General features: G+C 40.1%; 1 protein-coding gene across 1 annotated transcript; it reads right to left on the bottom strand.

Moving 5' to 3' along the window:
* Window positions 1-7,450: 7,450 nt before the first annotated feature.
* On the bottom strand, window positions 7,451-8,342 carry LOC131239681 (uncharacterized). The gene has a single exon (XM_058237512.1). It carries the CDS (start codon window positions 8,325-8,327, stop codon window positions 7,923-7,925), a length of 405 nt encoding a protein of 134 aa, XP_058093495.1. The 5' UTR covers window positions 8,328-8,342; the 3' UTR covers window positions 7,451-7,922.
* Between the last annotated feature and the right edge of the window lie 10,351 nt (window positions 8,343-18,693).

The raw sequence follows: 18,693 nt of genomic DNA, 5'->3' as shown, positions 1-18,693 counted from the left end.
TCATTGCAACATCAAATTTTAGCCATGCAAACTTGAGTCGGTTACATTGTTTCAAAACATCACAGATTAAAGAACTAAAACTATGACTAATCCACCGATTAGTTGTAGCCGAACCATCTAGAAATAGGTTAATGAAGCCTTATAAAAGGCTATCTTTTAGGGCTTCCTTTCTAAAAATAGGAAGCCATAAGGATGGGAGTGAGCGTTGTTTAATCTACCGCACCAAACCTCCAAGTCGAGTGGATCCAACTCACTGATCATTGAGTCAGGTCGAGTTTAGTCCAACAACCTTGTAGGAAAGTCCTGAGAAAAGAGAGAAGAAGAAGGAAGAGAAAGAAAGAGAAAGGAAAAGAGAGAGAGTGAGGGCTGCTTCGCATTCATGCCTCATGAGCTGTCGCACCAGGCGAATCAAATCTGGTTGGGTTTTTCTCTGAGTCTACAAGTTCAAGCCGAGTCCAGATCCTTGGAGTCAAGCAGCAAAAAAAAAAAAAAGAAGTCAGAGAGAAAGAGAAGGGAGGGAAGAAGAGATAGGACGAGTTGCCTGTTGACTCGGTTCAAACCGAGCCGGGTCTCTGACTCACTGTCAGGGTAGGTCTGACGTCCCATGCTGGACCAGCTAGAACAGAAGAAAATAGGAATGGAGAAGAAGAAGAAGAAGAAGAGAAGCAAGAGAAGCTCCCCGCCGCATCGAGTGGGCTGGGCTGAGTCATGGGCTGAGTTCTGTCCAAGCCCATTCCCGACGGAGGCGCTGTTGGATGTTTCAGCAAGAGAGGAATAAAAAGAAAAGAAGAAGGATAAAATAGAAGAAGTGCAGAAGAAGAGAATGGAAGGAAGGAAGAACAAAAGGAGTAAAGTGGTAGCTACCAAGTCGAGTTGACTCACTCGCTCAACTCAAGACTGAGTTCAATCACTGGATCCGGACTCAAGCTGGCTGGGTTCAGTTCTAACTTGAGTTCATGCCCTGTAAGAGGACTAGATAAAAGAAAAAAAGAAGAGAGGCAAAGAAAGAAAGAGAAGAAGGGGAATTGAGGCGAGTCACCGAATCGACTCGATTAAAAACGAGTCGAGTCTCTGACTCATTATCTGGTCGGGTCCAGGCCCTGCTAGAAGTGCATGACAAAGTATGAAAAGAAGAAAAGAGGAAGAAAGAAGAAGAGAGAAGCTAGGAAGAAGATGTGATGGTGAGTTGAGTCGACGTACATAAGTTGCTTTTCATTCTTTTCACAAATCAGATTCTTTATTAAATAGTTTTATTATATTTAAAGTTAATAGTTAGTATCATTTTATTACTATTGCCTAAGATTATAATTGTGGTTATAAATTTATATTAGGTTGTATACTAACAAATGTTATTATTATTAATCTTCATCGATTATAACCTCTACTACAAATTTTCATGCATTGCGCAACCTAGATTTTAGAATTCCTAAAATGGCTAACCTTAAACGTAGGTTGGAGATCAAAGCCTAAGGTTAGATCTTAACTGTAGATGGCGTGTGGAACCTAGATTTAAACCATCCAAGTTGGATTCGTGCATTGGAGCATTCATGTTACAATACTTAATTTAAAGGTGTGGATTACCTTCAAGCTTTTTCTACATCACGATAGTTAGCTTGTTTATTCATTTCCATTCACTTATTTTATTGATTGCTTGATATGGCTCATTGCTCTCATTGATTTTGATTCCTTATAATTGATTGATGAATTGGATTAAAATTCATATATCTGAGCATGAAATGGATTATAAACATTTATATTATAGTTTAAGATAAGTACCTTAAATGTGTAATTGCTATCGATGTTGTTTGTAGTTTATTTTGCCACACGAAGTTACTTGATGATGTTTTAGGAAATCGTCGAACTAGTGGCCACCTATGTAATGAATTAAATAAATTTACGTTATGGATTTACCACCCTGTGGATCATTTGTGTGTATGCGGATTTTGGGGAATAATCCCTTTTTATCACACCATTAGGTGGAATGTTTGACCTTGTGGCTTTTATAGAATAATTGCCCCCCCCCCCGCCAATGAATTATTTTATATAACTTTGTGATGGTAAGTTCCACTTGTTGGGCACTAATTGGCCACTAGTTAGAGAATTTACCCTTAAAACATTATATTTGTTAGTCTTATGAGCCAAGGATGGTGGAATGAGATACTATGCCTAAGCTATCGTCCTATATTGGGTGACAAACCTCCCATAGTGACCTTTGAGCTTCCTTAAAAGGATTGTTTGAAATTGGAATAATAATGGTTGGGCTAATCATGCATTTTCATACCATGCGGACTTTACCGAGTGGTCAATGTAAGACACCAGGGTTTTCTTGGATCACTATAGGCTATACCATTGGGTATTTTACTAGGTGATCCTAATTTATTATTTCGTGCATTCGAACCACTATAGGTGTCCTTGTTGCATGAACTTTTTTGAGTGTCTAGTCCTTCTTAGGGCGTACCTTTGAGTACTTTTCCGAGAGACTAGTTCACCTTGGGTGTCCTCGTTGCATAGTCTTTTCTGCATGGCTAGTTCACCTTTGAGTACTTTTCTGAGAGACTAGTTCACCTTTGAGTACTTTTCCGAGAGACTAGTTCTCCTTAGGGCGTACCTTTGAGTACTTTCCCAGGTCTGCGAGCATGTGCATGCATGCATGCATTTAAACAAGATTATCTTGTGTAATTTATTTAATAAATGCATATCTGATGAACCTTATTTGATTTCCAAGATAATTATTATGTAATATTTATTATACACTGTCTCTGATAACTATACTCAATTATCTTGATAATCCGATAAATCTTGGGGGTTATACCTCACTGGGATGGCCATTGACGCTATCAAACCATATTCAAGTTGCAGGAGACGTATATGATGCGCGTACTGGTGTTTATTTAAAATAGGAGGGACCAGATGATCTTGCGACTCTCTATTCCTGATTTCAGCTCTATTTAATTTGTACTGTCACGTTTTGTAAAAGTTAAGACATTCGTTTGTATAAGTTTATGGGCAACCACTTGAATATTTGATTTTGTATATTTAGACTCCCTCTTATACTTAATTTACTTATATTCCGTTAGTGTACCAACTCTGATAATAAAAGGAAAAAAAATGTACGTGGAATTTGGGTATCTTTAAAGGTTAACACTTGGGTTTTTGAAAAATAAGTAGTATACTCCGGTTTCGGGAACCAGGGTGTTACAGTCGATCTGGTTGTATTTCACAAATCCAGCTTGCGTAACTCGAGTTGGGTGGCTAAAGTAACTCGTTCTATCCCAAAATCATATATTTTACATCCGATAACTTATTCTGGGTTGCGAGATACGCCCGATTTAAGGTCCGACAGTCCGAATCACTTTTGTCGTCGACCGAGCCTTTTCTGATCCATCTTGGCCATGAAACTGTTCGTCACTCTCTCTACATCAAATTTTCTTTCTTAAACCCCACATGGAGTTTCGAATATCATTTTATTTAAAATAGAACTCCATAGAAGTTTTTAACTTTTCTATTTTAATGTTTGTGCTAGTTCCCTCATGGATGGTTTCCAATATGTGCTACGTTTCCTTTCTCGTTTCACATATGCAAATGTATTTAAACTCATCGGGGGAAACCATGCAGTAAATTGCATTGAGAGCTTTGGCATCATAGGTATATAAAGCTCTCTCATCAATGTTGAAATTTCATCAAAAGAACCAATTTTATATGCATCTCTAAGTTTGTTTCAGCAACTACTGAATTAAAAGAAAATAGAAAAAATAATAAAAACCAAAGAAGCCAATGAAGATGGTTGTTGCAACATCACAAAATTAATTTTGCCCATTGTGACAAATATCGCCAAGAGTTTAAAATCTCACAATATTTTTGTGGAAAATTTCATTTAAATGATAATATTGTGAGATTTTCAAAAATCTTGGCAATTATTATTATCACCATTTTATCAGAATAAATATTTAAAAGGCTACGCTAATTTATTTTTATCCATATTTTAAAATTTTTAAAATTAGTTATTAGCTAATAATAAATACTTTTAAATATTCTATTTTCTTTGAGATTTTCCTAATTACATCGTGAGGAAAAAACATTGAATCTCCTAAGAAATACTAAGCCGAGAAAGTGCCTTAGCTTTTATATACCTTGTATATTAGGAAGGACTTCACTTATTATGTATATTAGGAAATATACTTTATTCCTTTGTTTTTTTTCCCTCTTTTGCCTATATTTTATTAGGGTATGATAAGATTTCATATCTACTGTATCATTTTATGTTAGGTTATTATTCATATATAAGTTTAGAACTCCACACTCAATGAAACACAAGCAAGTAGTTTTTTAATATTTCAATTTTAATTTCTTTATTTTTTAGTTTTTATTAATATATGATCTGCTAAGATACCATCCAAGACCGTTCATCTTGTGGGCTCATACGCTGTACATATTTTGATCTTGTTCATCTTTATTGTTGCAAATTCCTGTGAAAGCCAATCAGAATGGGTGTTGCGTGTAATCAAGATGGATTTGCATTATGTATTTAAAGATTTTTAGGGATATACAAAGAGGATTTTATGGTAATATAGGAGGAGTGCATCGAGCAACGCCATGTCATCCACTAAGTAGTTAAGTGAAGAGTGATCATGCTGAAGTGGTTATAGTACAGATAGGGGTGTACACGAACTGAGTTAGCCAATTGGCCTGCTCGACTCAACTCGAAAAAGCTCGATTTAACTCGGTTCGAAGCTGAGTTCGAGCCGAGTTGAGCTGATTTTTTTAGCTCGAAAAAATTTCGAACCGAGTTCGAGCTTGCTCGAGGTCGACTCGAATCAAACTCGAATCGAACCAGTTCAATGACTCGGTTACTTTGATATTGATGTTGCTCACCAAGTGTTTAATGAAATGACTCAACGAAGTGTCGGCTGGTGGCAAGGAAGGTATGTATATGAAACAAATGCCATTTTTTCTTGATTTTAATGTTGCCAAAAAGGTGTTTGATGAAATACCTGAAAACAGCTTTTGTTGTTTTACATACAGTGAGAAATTGAAAGTGCACTCCATGTGTTTGTGAAAAGGCCGTAGAGGCTCGATCTTGGCTCAAACTCGGCTCAAACTGACCCGAGCTGCTGACCGAACCAAACTGAGCCGAGCTGGCCAGTCAAGCTCGAGGATCGAGCCAAGCTGAGTTCAAGCTGGGGTCAGCTAGTGGCCGAGTCGAGTCGAGTTGTGCCTAGCTCGACTCAGTTCGACTCGTGCACACCCCTAAGTACAGATGGTAAGTTTAGAAGCAGAGAGGATTAAGTATTGTTGACAAATTTATACTAACCGTCAAAACATGGGAAGCATCTACATGGTCGAGTTAAGGCTATAAATTGTAAAAGAATTCAGGAAAGCAAATTGCCTCATACCAACCCAATCAAACCAAATCTAATTTTTAATTATCTTTTCTATTATCTGTTATTTACATTTCTTAGTGTAACCTTTTTACTTCCGTCAATCAATTACATTCTGTAGTGTAATCCTTTACTTTTACTTGGTATTTACATTCCTTAGTGTAATCCGTAATGGTAATCAAGTAGTTGTTTGCTTTAACTGTAATTCAAGTCTACGCTCAATGCTAGATTCAGTTTAAGCATCAAGCAGATTTCTTCATCTAGGAAAGTATTTTATAATTGTTCTCCATGACTGATTGTAAGAATTTTTTTTCTTATTATTCTTTTTATTTCGACAAGAAACAAATGTATTTTGTTTGGAGGAAATCTTATTCAATAATAACAAAGAAAGAATGAGAGAACAATCATCGCAAAGTATTTTATTCATTCTTGAATTCATTTACATTCTCAAATTTCCCTTGATTCCAAAATAAGGTAAATAACTACGGAATACAAGAATCAGATATGTTTAAATATTGTTGTCGGCGGCATTTCGGCTTACAATACAATCTTCTGACTTCATAAGTCATTGTGTGGAGATAATATCACTTTGCAAACTCTTTCAATCCATCTCTCTCTCAGATCAATCGAACTTTTAGAAAATTTGTGGAGCAAAAAATTATGAACGAAGAGTCATTGCGCGCGCAACAAATTCTGGTCCACTGTTGCGTGTCGGGCAACAAGTACTCTCCAATACCTTGCAGAGTCTTGAAGGATCTTCGATCTTTTGTTGGCTCCTGGAGTCTTCGAATAATACAAATGAAGAGAATGAAGGGGTATTTATAGGTTTTCACACGTTCAAACACCTTCATTCGTGCAATACATCTTTATTGCCAAGAGGTGGGTCCCATTACGTGAGGTGCAATGGATCATTGCAAAGATCTATTGAACGATCAACATTTTTAACTTTATCCACTGTTTGTTGCGCGCCACACAACCAACATCAATTGATTCTCAATTGTTTCAATCTTCTTCTTTCTCTTAATTTTGTGCTCCAACACTTTTATCTGTATCGAAAAGTCCTTTCGTACAGAAGGCAAATGTGTAACCCATTATTAGAGGACGAATCCTACCCTCTGACTATCGTCTAATCGTTTTAACACACTGTGCGAGTGGCTGAATAGGCGACAGATCTTATTTGATCTTCGTCACATATTACGTATCTGTCTATCTTGGTGCTTAAGCCATAGTTGTTTGGTTTGAATTGAGCTGCACATTCAATTATGGCACGCCCGCATTTATCACACGACTAAAACTATAAATCAAGCCATAAATCTAAAATCTCATGGCCCAGAATTTCATTAAAAGAACTAATCTTTAGTGCAATCAGAGTAAGTAGATATTTAATTCAAAGAAAATTGGAAAACCAAATAAGTAATTAGCAAGGAACGGTGCGGTTAGTTCAAGGTGCACGTACATTTTCACATCGTTAAAAAGCTCACGCAAGATCCAAATAAGGAGTCGTTCATAGGGAATATATCTTGGTTGGTCGTTACTCATACCATAGTGGTAGACTCACGTTTATCATGTCCAATCACAAACACTCAGAATTTAATGTGAAAAAATCCTCATGAGAAAAAACCACGGTACAAAGTGACAATAATGCATTATGAAAGTAGCAAATTACAAGAGATAAATCACCTGATTCGAACAAGGCTCGAATCTCCCTTACAAGCCCTTGAAACCCTTTGGAACGAATTAGAAAGTCATGAGATAGCACCATATTTCCGATTATATCCATATATATAGCCTCCATGATAATCATAATCGAAATAAGAAACAAATTATGCACTTACGCAACTCTGCGTAACTTTGCGTGATTGTTTAATGACATTCGATGTCACTTCGATGGTATGATCTTCGATGGCATCGAAGCTCTTCGATGTCACCGAACTGCCAAGACATTCCCCCGATAAAATATGAATTTTTCAAAATTTTCCAAGGGCATTGAGGTGGTATCGAAGACATGTTGATTTTCAGATTTGAAGACATCAACGCCAACATAAATATAATCATCCAAAAAATTATAAATATAATCATCCAAAAAACTTAATTTTTATGCATTGCATTTTTTAAGATGTTACAAATTGATAGAAAAAGTACATAGTTATTAAATTAAAAAAGAAAAAAGAAAAACCAATGGTTGAATAAGATGCCATCTTATGGACCTTACCATACGGTCGAATCCCTAGCCTAAAACTATCACTTTTCATCAATATGGCCCGGCCTCTTCCCTATCAATTTTTTTGGGGAAGGTATGGCCTCCACCTTATTCATCTGTTACCTATCGTGTTCCACGAGACCAACGTCCTGGATCACCATACTGCGGGCCCCACTTATACAAACAAAAAATCAAAGCAAAAAATTCAAACAAAGACGAAGAAAATAGCCGATCAGATCGGACAACACGAAAGAGATTAAGAGGAAGGGAAGATCTGATGGACGGATCTGATCAAGAACATGGTTTACAGGGAGGAAGATTGGAAAGGTCCACCATCTCCGTCATCATCCGTTTTTCTTCTGCTTCTGCCGATTGTTGTAATCCTCAAGTTCTTCGTAATACAAATCCCAGACGCACCGAACGCAGCCGCTCCCGCAGCAATCCCCCGGCAATGGCTTCTCTGGCGGGGATTCTTCTACTTCATCTTCTTCCTTCTTCTTCTTCTCGATCTCGTCTTTGGCTTTGTCAGATATCGGCTCCTTCTCTGCCATCTCTCCCACGCGGCACAAGAATCTCAGCCGCTGAGGGCGATGATGGGAAAGAGAGAAGGAAGGGAACTCGCCCTTGCCGATGATGCCGTGTATCCCCTTCCCACCCCCGCCTCTCAGACTTTTCATCCAACGGCCCACAAATTTCATCTCTCTCCCGTCATATAGCCCAGTCATAAGGAGAGGTTTGCTACAATACATCCCGCGACTTATTAGAATAGGATGCGTCGGGAGTTCGGCCGTTGGATTCGGGTCCTTTTCAATGGAAGAACCGTTCATCTGATGGGGTTTTCTGTGGATGGAGGATACGACGAAGGATTATTTGATTGGAATTTTTAATCATTTGATTATTTGAATGTTTTGGAAACCGTCCATGTTCAAGAAAAAGAGTCAAAAGATCAAAGGGTGTAAATATTCCAATCTCAGAACTTCATTTTTCGTCTATCTTAATTCTGAGGTGTAGCCCATTATAGAAACGGTTTGGATCATTGAAATATGACCCAGGATCCAAACAGTAATGTCCCCACGGATCCCACGGTCTGTATGTCCGGATGCATTCTACCAAACATATGAGAGGGATGACATACCATACGAGTGCACCAAGGATGTCACGTGCTTATCTAGTACGTGTGAGAGATGGGAGATACGCAAAAGGGTTAACGGGTAAGATGATATGCCGGACGCGGTTTGGCTAGTGACCCCAACAATAGCCAGCTAGCTCGTATCAAAGCTCTGTGAGCGCGGACGTGGATTGCGTCCTACCCCGCCCGGCTCTAGCCCCGAGCGGACAGTTTTGTGGGCGGGCCCACCATGATGTATCTGTTTATCCAAGCCGTCCATCCCTTTTCACGGATCATTCTAAGGCATGAACAAAAAAAGGGCGTCTATCCCTTTTCACGTATCATTCCAAGGCATGAAAAAAGATTTAGGCAGATCCAACGCTTAGGTGGACCACACCAAATAATAAGTTGTTTGCATTAAATGTACAAAGTATTAAATGTCAGTTGCATTAAATACAGAGTCATCTTTGGTGTTGTCCACTTGAGCGGAGCATCTTAGTCATTTTTGTGTACATGGCTTAAAATGATCCCAGAAAAAAAGATGGACGGCTTGGATAAACGGATATATCATGGTTGGCCTACCCACGTAACTGCCCATTGTGTCAAGGTCTTGGTATCGATCCCTAGTGGGGGTGGCTAACATGTACTGAAAGTAGGTGTTACTAACAAGCTAACCAAAAAAAACAAAAAAAAACTAAGCAAATCCAAATCTTAAGTGGATCTAAAAAAAAATCAGGCAAATCCAAATCTTAAGTGGATCTAAAAAAAAAAAAAAAACAGGCAAATCCAAATCTTAAGTGAATCACATTACATGAAATCGTAGAGATTAAACACTTCCCGTTGAAAACTCTGTATTCTAAGTGCTATAGAAGTTATGTATGAAGCTGATAAACAATAGATTGGATGGCAAATAAACATTATTGTGAATGTTATTAATCACGAGTGTTTAATCAAAACATTGTTTTCATATGATGTGGTCCAATTGAGTTTTGAATCTGCCTCATTTTTGGCTCATAACTTAAATATGCTGCAAAAATTGATGGACAACCTGGATAAAACACATACATCATAGCGGGCTGTAAAGATTTGACATCAGCTACCTGATTGGTGTTAGGGTTACTAGTCAAATTGCATCATAGACGGGGTGTCAATGGGCTGGGCTGGCTAGGCCTATTGAGCTTCTAGGCCTGGCCCGCCTTGAGCCAGGCTTGGGTTGAAGTATTATGCCTGGGGGTGGGGCTCAGGCTTAAACTTGAAGCTTGTTTTTAAATCAAGCAGGGACTTGGACTAGATGTTAAAAAGCCCATCAATATTCTGGTCCATTAGGGGGTGTTTGGCGCATGGTATTGGAAAGGATTAGGTGGGATGGGTTTAAAAAAATCACATGATTGTGGTTTGTCAGGTCCTGTCATGGAATTGCAGGAGGGTCTAGTGGGTTGGGTTTAGTAAGGTCAATGTTTGGAGGGCTTGGGATTAGAAAGCACATGCTACAAAATCAGTAGCAGGTTGTGTTTGGATAGTGGTTTGCACAAACCCATGCTACGGAATCACCCGCCTGTCCTATTTGGGAGGTGATCCAAGCTAGATGTTGGTTTGCATAAAACCATGCAAGGATCAGCTCCCACCCCCGTTTGGCAACCCATCGTGTCTAGTCCATTCCACGCAAACAAGCATATATGACCATACCCGGCGAGTTATGGTCCATTGGAGCTTCACAGTTGACGGAGAACGAAGCCCATGGATTTGCACCGCAGGTTGGGTTCCAACGCATTACATGTTCGGGATTATCCGAACAGTTGGATTTGGTGATACAAATCCAAACATGCCCCATTGGTAATTGCTCCAGATTCTTGTGTAACACACCAATAGTTTCAAGTTTGGGTATTCTCATGGATAAGCCACAAACCCAGGAAAAATTCACTACCATTGGCTTCTCAATCAGCCATATATTGTTATACAAATCACATTATTAAAATATATGTAACAAGTTGTTTTTTAAATTGCCAAATCCAGCCAAAAAAAGAGACCATCATGAATGTGAAATGTATTACAAAACGTCTTTAAATAATCTCTACAACTGCAACTATAGTACCACGAATGATGGAGTCATGGCACGAATATCAAATCGCGTACAAGGGCGAACTCGACAGTTCATTATGAATCAGTAATACAGTTCTTTCAAAAAAAATGAGATGTGTGATTAAGTATTACTATGTACAACCCATACCTTTTGTAGATGGGATGATCAAATCTCCTATAAGTAGTACTGCAAGAGTTCCTCCCACCTATATGCAAGACATAGAAAAATGGATGAGTCAACTAAAAACGACATCGTATGCAAGACATGGCAGTAGGAGACTTATTGTAACACCCCGTACTTCTCAGTACTCAGGTGTTACCATGTAACCTAACTTAGTATAAATATAAACCTAGCTGAAGTGAACATTCACGTTCACTCTAGCCTAAATCTAACCATTGAAAACAGTCCCCATCTAGATATTAAGTCATCTAGCCGTAGATGTTCGAAATGAACCATCACCTCATCAGCAAAACCCATCTTTTTAGGGCTTCGACCACCTTGTTAGACAAATAGAATCGTACATTGACATTTTAGGACTCGAATCATAAAATCTATCATTCACTAGGTTTACAACGTCACGTTGGACGATCCATCCTTTGGAAACACAAATCAAATTATTTGGTCTCATAATCAACCCCTAGATTACACCTAAACACTCTTTAGGATCCCATGGTTATTGATAACTTGACATGAACCGATCCAACCGTTAGATTGGTTAAAGGGTCAGGATGTCGAATATTAGTAATTAGACATCCATGTATTGTGTCCCACTTAACACTTAAAGTTAGTTAAGGATTAGGTGCATGACTCATAAGGATTAATCTACCATAAGGACAATTCTATTTAGAAGCAGGTACTGTAATTTTAAGTTGAGATAATAATGACGATAATAATTTATATTACAAAAGATGTTATAATAAAGGAATTAATAAGGAAATCCCATCAAATAAACGTCCTAACCATCTAAACAAATTCCTAAGACTCTTTTCGTTGTTAGAATGCGGATTGAAATCAATTCAGCTATTGGATTAAGAAAAGTCAATAAAATAACTCAAAATCAGGTTGTATGGCCCACCAAAGCTTTGGATTTGCACATCTTGGGTCGAATAGTCCTAATTGAAACATTGGGACCAAATGGTCGGGGTGCATTTCTCACAAGCATCACTGTGGGGCCCACTTCAATCATGCATGTGCACCAAAGGCTATGCACCAATGTTGCATGGGGCAGCAGTCCCGGTCAAACATGCCTTGACCCGACATATCCCAAAAAGGAGAAACTTCTCCTTCATTTCCCCCTAAGGCATTTCAAACAGACGATGTCTGTTTAGGACAACTGTGGCCCACCATCAGGGCCCATCGACATGATCTAAGTCGTCCATCGTGTCCACGAAGGAGATCTGACCAAAACCTAGGTTGTTCCACATGTAGATCTGACCAAAACCTAGGTTGTTCCACACGTTGTATCATACGTGTGTGCACATGAACACAAGCACAAATACAGGTGTGCGTGCAGCAGTTTTCGAAAATGGAAACCTGCTATGTTGCCAACCTGGTGATCTGCGTGCCCTCTTCCTTTTTCCATGCAAGCCGTCCACAGATGCCTCTACAAGAATTCAAAGGGCAGAATCCCGGCTATTATTGACGCTTACATGGATCAAAGGTGCACATACATAAACAGAAAGGTTTTTCCATTCTTTCTCTAGTGGTTGCCATAAATGGAAACCCTAACTTCTAGTCGATCTCAGCCATCCATTTGACGAGATCTCAACCTCCAAGTTCCTGGATTAGGGTTCGAACAGTCGACGTATATAAAAGAATAAGATTGGCTTATCTCTTCCTTGCTCTTTCTGGTTTTGGTAACCCCAGCTTCCAAGCCATCCACTCGAACCTTAGATGACTTTAGAACATCGCAGCAACCGCTGTAGCAACGGACATTAATCTTCTCAGAGATTTCAGGAGGTTCTTGCGACTCCACTCGAGAAATGATAGACTTCGTTCTTCATTCGAACCCACCAAGAAAACCACTTTGAAGCTTCAATCCATTCATCCTTCAAGCTCCATACAATTCATATGGACTATTCGAAAGAAAGAAAATGAAGAAATAAGCTCCTGTGAAGAAAATGTCATTAACAACCATTTTCTTCTTCGTTGCATCTGCCGAGTTTGAGGCAGGTTGTGGGTTGAGTCTGCTCAAGTCCACACTTCGTGAAGGTCTGTGAAGAAAGAAAGTAAAAGGGAGAAAGAAATAGAAGAAGAAAAGAGAGAGAGAGAGAGAGAGAGAGAGAGAGAGTGCGAGCATGAGTCGCATTACACTTAATGTCACGCCCCGAACTCGGAAACCGGGCTCACAGAATTCCCGATCGCCGAATCCGGCGCCGACAGCCTCCGTAGAACCCCATTCTCGGATCCCGGCACCCATTCACCAGGTTCCGATCCTGGGAGACTACAAGGAGGGTTTCAAATCATCAGTCTGATTCATAATGAGCATAACAAAAGCATAACCCACAACAATAACCACAAGAACACCACCACAAAATCCACTATGATTAAAAACTTTTTAGTACAATGTGACAGAAAGGGGAAATACAATGTAATAAAAGAAACAAAACTCCAGAAGCTCGGCTGCACGCTCCAACTACGGCGAGACTATGGCTGCGACTGCGTCCTGGCGTCACCTGCACGCATCAATCGTGCATAAGCTTATAGAAAGCTTAGAGGGTGGTGTAAGTGTGTGCAATGTAAGTATGCTCAGAACGCAAGGTCAAAGGAATGCGGAATCATGGTGATGAGTGCATGAATGCAATCAACCGTACCAAGGCTATGCGGTGCAAGATATGAATGTTATCGGCCATAACACGGCCATGCGATGCGAGATGCAACTCAAGCATGCCAAACCTCATCATTTATCAGTACAGTTCTCATTCTGGATAATCACCGGGGTTCAATACACTCCAATGGCACTGTCGCTCTCCTAGCCGCACAGTCCAAGTGAGCGTAAGAAACCTCACTATCCGCCTGGCCAATAGTCTGTCAATACCTATCCGACACGTCGATAGCGGACCCATTCGTGAGCTGGTCAAACTCAGCCTAGTATTGCCCCCTACCCTCGAGCGAGTAAAGCCACACTCCTTTCCAACGGATCACGACGCAGTGGGAGACGCGGCCTCCTGGTATTCGGCCCTCATGCGCTCATATATCCACTTGGTCTCGACGTTGGAGTCATCTTCTGGTACCATCGGGTTTAGGGATTTTCACCCAGGGACATCTATGGTGCCCGTATGCTAGAACCAAATATTTCCGGTATCCAATCTCGCCATCCACGATGTGTCTGTGGAGGCTATGACCCTGATGTCGCTAGGGCATACAGTAACTACAATCACATAAATGCAAGTGCATGAGTCACACTATCAGTCATGCAACAATCCTGCGTGTACCATGCACTTATGTGAGGTAACTCCGACTATCAGGGAGCCCATAAGCAGTCCGTCCGAAGGCATATGATATGATCGGTCACTCCTCACATCAGGCATACATATGATGCGGATGATCATGAATCATGGATCTATACTAAACATGTATAAAGAGATGAGCTCTGTGTATAACGAAGATGGGCCTAGACGGCCTACTTGCCACAAGTATGGGCCTATCAGTGGGCCTTGGGGAGAGTTATAATGCGGACATTTAACCAACATTATCAATGTGGACGTCAAACTAGCATTGCTCCCAAGGCGTGGCCCGTTATAAGTGTCAATGCATATGCTATGGTGGAGTCACACTACAAGGGACATTATGTTCATCCTATTGGGCCTCGACCCATGGGCCTCTAATACATCAAATGGCCTCATACATGGGTCTCACAGATACATATCAAGGTGGGCCTCAATAACGGGCCACAAATGCATCAAGATGGGTCTAGTCACATGGGCCTTGCATTCCTCAAGTGGGCTACACCAGTGGGCCTTGTATACATTACAATGGGCCTCATAAAATGGGCCTTAAATTATCTCCAAAACAGTTGGACAGTTGGATGAAATACATACATCATGATGGAGCCCACACTAATAGAGGGCGTGGTTTACAATACATACATAGGTGGGTCCTAAGTAGGACTCACCATAATGCTTATTCTCCACCCAGCCTAGGGCCCAATATAATGTTTATTTTTCACCCAACTTAGGGCCCCATTATAATGTTTATTTTTCACCCAACTTAGGGCCCATTATAATGTTTATTTTTCACCCAACTTAGGGCCCATTATAATGTTTATTTTTCATACAACCTGTTCACAAGGGCCACGTGGTGGAGGAGCCCACCGTAATGTTTATTTTTCATACATCCTGTTCACAGGGGCCACGTGGTGGAGGAGCCCACCGTGATGATTTTATTTTATTTTATTTTATTTATTTATATATATATATATTTATATATCACATGGACAGGGGGGCCACCGTGATGTGGTTCACAAATCCAGCCTGCTCATTGTGTGTGCCCCACTTGGCTGAGGGTATAGACCAAGTTTCAACCGCATCCAAATTTCAGGTAGGCCCTACCAAGTGTTTTTATATGTTTAGACATGTCTTTACATGATTTTAGATGGTGTGGCCCACCTGAGTTCCGTTTACGGTTGATTTTTGGAATGGACGGCCGGTACGTGGGGACCCAGCAAATGCACTGTGTTGATGGTCAAAACGCATCAAAGTGGGGCCCACAGCTGGGGTCGTGACCCCAGCCCGCCCGTCCGTCCGCGGCCAGCTGCTGCTGCCTCCCTTTGTCTTCTTTTTTTTTGAAAAACAATTTTTCTGCGGATTTTCTATGGTAGGGCCCACATCAGTCCGATCCGACCTAGCCATAGGATTCTACGACTCATGATCGACGAAATGAGACCAATATGCAATGTGTTGTTGGCGAATGGAAGGGTCAAAGTGGGTTTCAATGGTGATACGTCTATTTCTTATGGTATGGCCCGCTCGAGAACCGTATTGGTTCCAAAATTTTTCTCAACGCCTAAAATAATCCAAGGAAGAGGATAGACGGCTTGGATTAAATACCTGAATCAAGGTAGGGCTTGCATAAGAGACCCACCATTTCTTCTCTCTTTTTTTTTTAAGTACACGCCCATGCCAGTTAACACCTCTCTATTTGCAACGTCCAGCGTCTACATATCCACATCATTGTGGTGGGTCCCACGTGGACGTGGCCCACCAATATTTATACGTATACATATAATATATATCTTATATTATATATATATATATAAATACATATTATATTATATATTATATACATATATTATATAAAATATAACATATATACATATATATATACATATAAAAAGATGCATTGGGCCCATCCAAACAGTGGATGGTGTGGATCATCACCTGTAATAGAGTGGGCCACACCGTCTGATGTAGATGGACGGGGTATATGTAACACATATTGGTGGGATCCACACCATTACAAAGAAAGAGAGAGAGAGATAGTGAGAGAGATATACGGTGGGATAGAGGAACCCCGCCACTATGGGCCCTCTTGATTAAATCACATACATCCAAATGGCTCCCACCAACAAATGGGCCCTAAAGTTTAAAATAATGGCAAATCACCCACCTTGTTGACCTCCTTCTTGATCCCTTGGCTTCAAATGCACCTTGCCTATGCCTTGGATGGTGGATGATGGGAGATTAATGGTGTGGATGAGAGATGGGAGGGTGTAGATGGAAGATGGAAGGTGGGCCACACTTGAGAGGGAGAGGAAGCTTGGACGTTTGAGAGGCTTGAGTTGCTTGGAGATTTGAGAAATGAGAAAGAGAGAGGGGTGATATGGATGGATGAGGTGTGATGGGTGATGGTTTGGGTTGAAAAATTGTAAAAGGGGTATGGTTGTTGTTGAAAATGGGAAAAAGAGGAGTGGTGAGGTGGAAAGAGGGTAGACTTTTGAAAAAAAAGGGAATGGGTTGATGTACTTGAGGTAAGGCTTGCATTTATGATTGATTGATAGGACTAATTGTAGAGATTCCCTCGAAATCCGTAACGCACGGTGTTTCTTCGGAATAAACGCAGATCGGCATCTTCTTGTCTGGGTATTGGTTCGGTGCGCAAGTCACGGCGTTGGAACCGCGGCGACGACGCGGTCGCTATGATACAACTTTCGGATCGAGCCGACGTCGGTGCGCGGGACTTGGCTTAGGATCGTGCGCAAACACCGAATACGGTGCGAAGGTTGCCGAAATTTGACCGGAAGAACCGCGGAAGCCAACGGAACAATACGGACTAGGACACGGGTCTTACAGCCAATGCCAAGTCAAATGGACTCGATTTGCTAGGTCAAGTTGGGTTCAGTAAACCCTGCTAAACTGGGAGTAGTGGAGGAAGAAAGAGGAACAAAAAGAACAAGAAAGGGAGAAAACCAAGTCAACTCGGCTGGAGCTGAGTCCAGCTGGGTTGGGTCATGCTTGGGCCTGGTCCAGGCTTAGCCGGAGTTCCAGCAGGGAGTGGGAGAGGGAGAGGGAGAGAGAGGGAGAGGGAGAGAGAGAGAGGGGAAAAGAAAGGAGTGTGGAGGGGAGGTGTTGCCAAGTTAGTTCCGGTCAAGAGGCGAGGTTCACCTCCAAACCACATTGAATCGCATCGAGGCAAGCTGCTAAGTCAAGTAATGTAAGTCAACTTTTCTCCATAAAACAGATTACTTCGAGCCATTATTATCATTAGTATTACTATGATAATTGCGATTATTAAGCATGATTAACCATTAGAAGATTATACATGTCGATATTAGTTATTATAAATAAAAATTACAGCTATTAAATATTAGCATTTTATTTATCATTCTTAAATATTTATCATTGATAGTAGATTGTACTAATTGGTATCATCATAATGATTATTATTGCTACGTTAGCTAATATTAATTGTAACAGTAATGTTAATAAATATTTTATAATTATTAAATTAATATTATAATTAATTGCACACCAACTAACGTTCAAACGTTAAAAATCTAGCCTAGACCTAAGTAATCTAAACCCTAGGTCAATACTTTAAACATAAATAGTGAGTTTAAGTTTGGATCTAATGGTATAATTTCATAATTCATGGTAGGATCCAAGTCTAAGAGCGTGCGCACTTCCTAACGACATTAGTTGATGATTCGACACATAAGGTGATGATTTCTTCACCTTGAGCTTTTTATTTTTCTCATTAGGTTAAGTGATAGTTTTTGTTTTAATTTTGGTTGAAAATTGATATCTTTATCTTATAATTATATGTGCTAGTTGTTGGGATTGAATGTTAGATTACAAGCTCAATATTTATCCTGCATATTTTCTCATGCTTGGGGATTGCTTGTGGAACTTAAATTGGTACATTTATCAGAGAAGAACTCCACTTACATATGTACATCCAAACTTGGTATGAAACTTTATTGATTGTGATTATAATGGACCTTCGACCTAGTGGTTATTTGAATGATGTGAATATTGATGTGAGTTTACCATCCATGGATATTTGTTAGAGCTGGGCATCAGACCGAGTCAGATCGTATTGGGTCCAACTCGACTCGGTCTGAAATATACATGGCCTGACCCGAACTCGACCCAATCCGAGACCGAGTCAGGGTCATCTGACTTGAACAGATCCGAACCATTGCTAGCTTGAACCGATCCGAGTCTGACTCAGTTAGGAAAACCGAGTCGGATCGGATTGGGCAAGGTTCGGATCGGCCTTTTTTTTTCCCCCCTGATAATTTCAAAAGAATAAAGAGAAAAATCTGGCAATGTAACTAATAGTTGATACACAGGCACTTTTAGATAATGAATACATCTAATTCAAACTAAACCGTCCAAATCAGGGTTAACAGCTTAGATCTGTTGTGAATCAAGTACTATACTTATTTTAGTATTTGATCATCATATTGGCATTTATTTATTAGACG

Source organism: Magnolia sinica, chromosome 3, assembly GCF_029962835.1.
Source record: "Magnolia sinica isolate HGM2019 chromosome 3, MsV1, whole genome shotgun sequence".
Taxonomy (NCBI): Eukaryota; Viridiplantae; Streptophyta; class Magnoliopsida; order Magnoliales; family Magnoliaceae; genus Magnolia; species Magnolia sinica.
The sequence above is the reverse complement of the archived record's forward strand: the minus strand, read 5'-3'. Positions and strand labels throughout refer to the sequence as shown.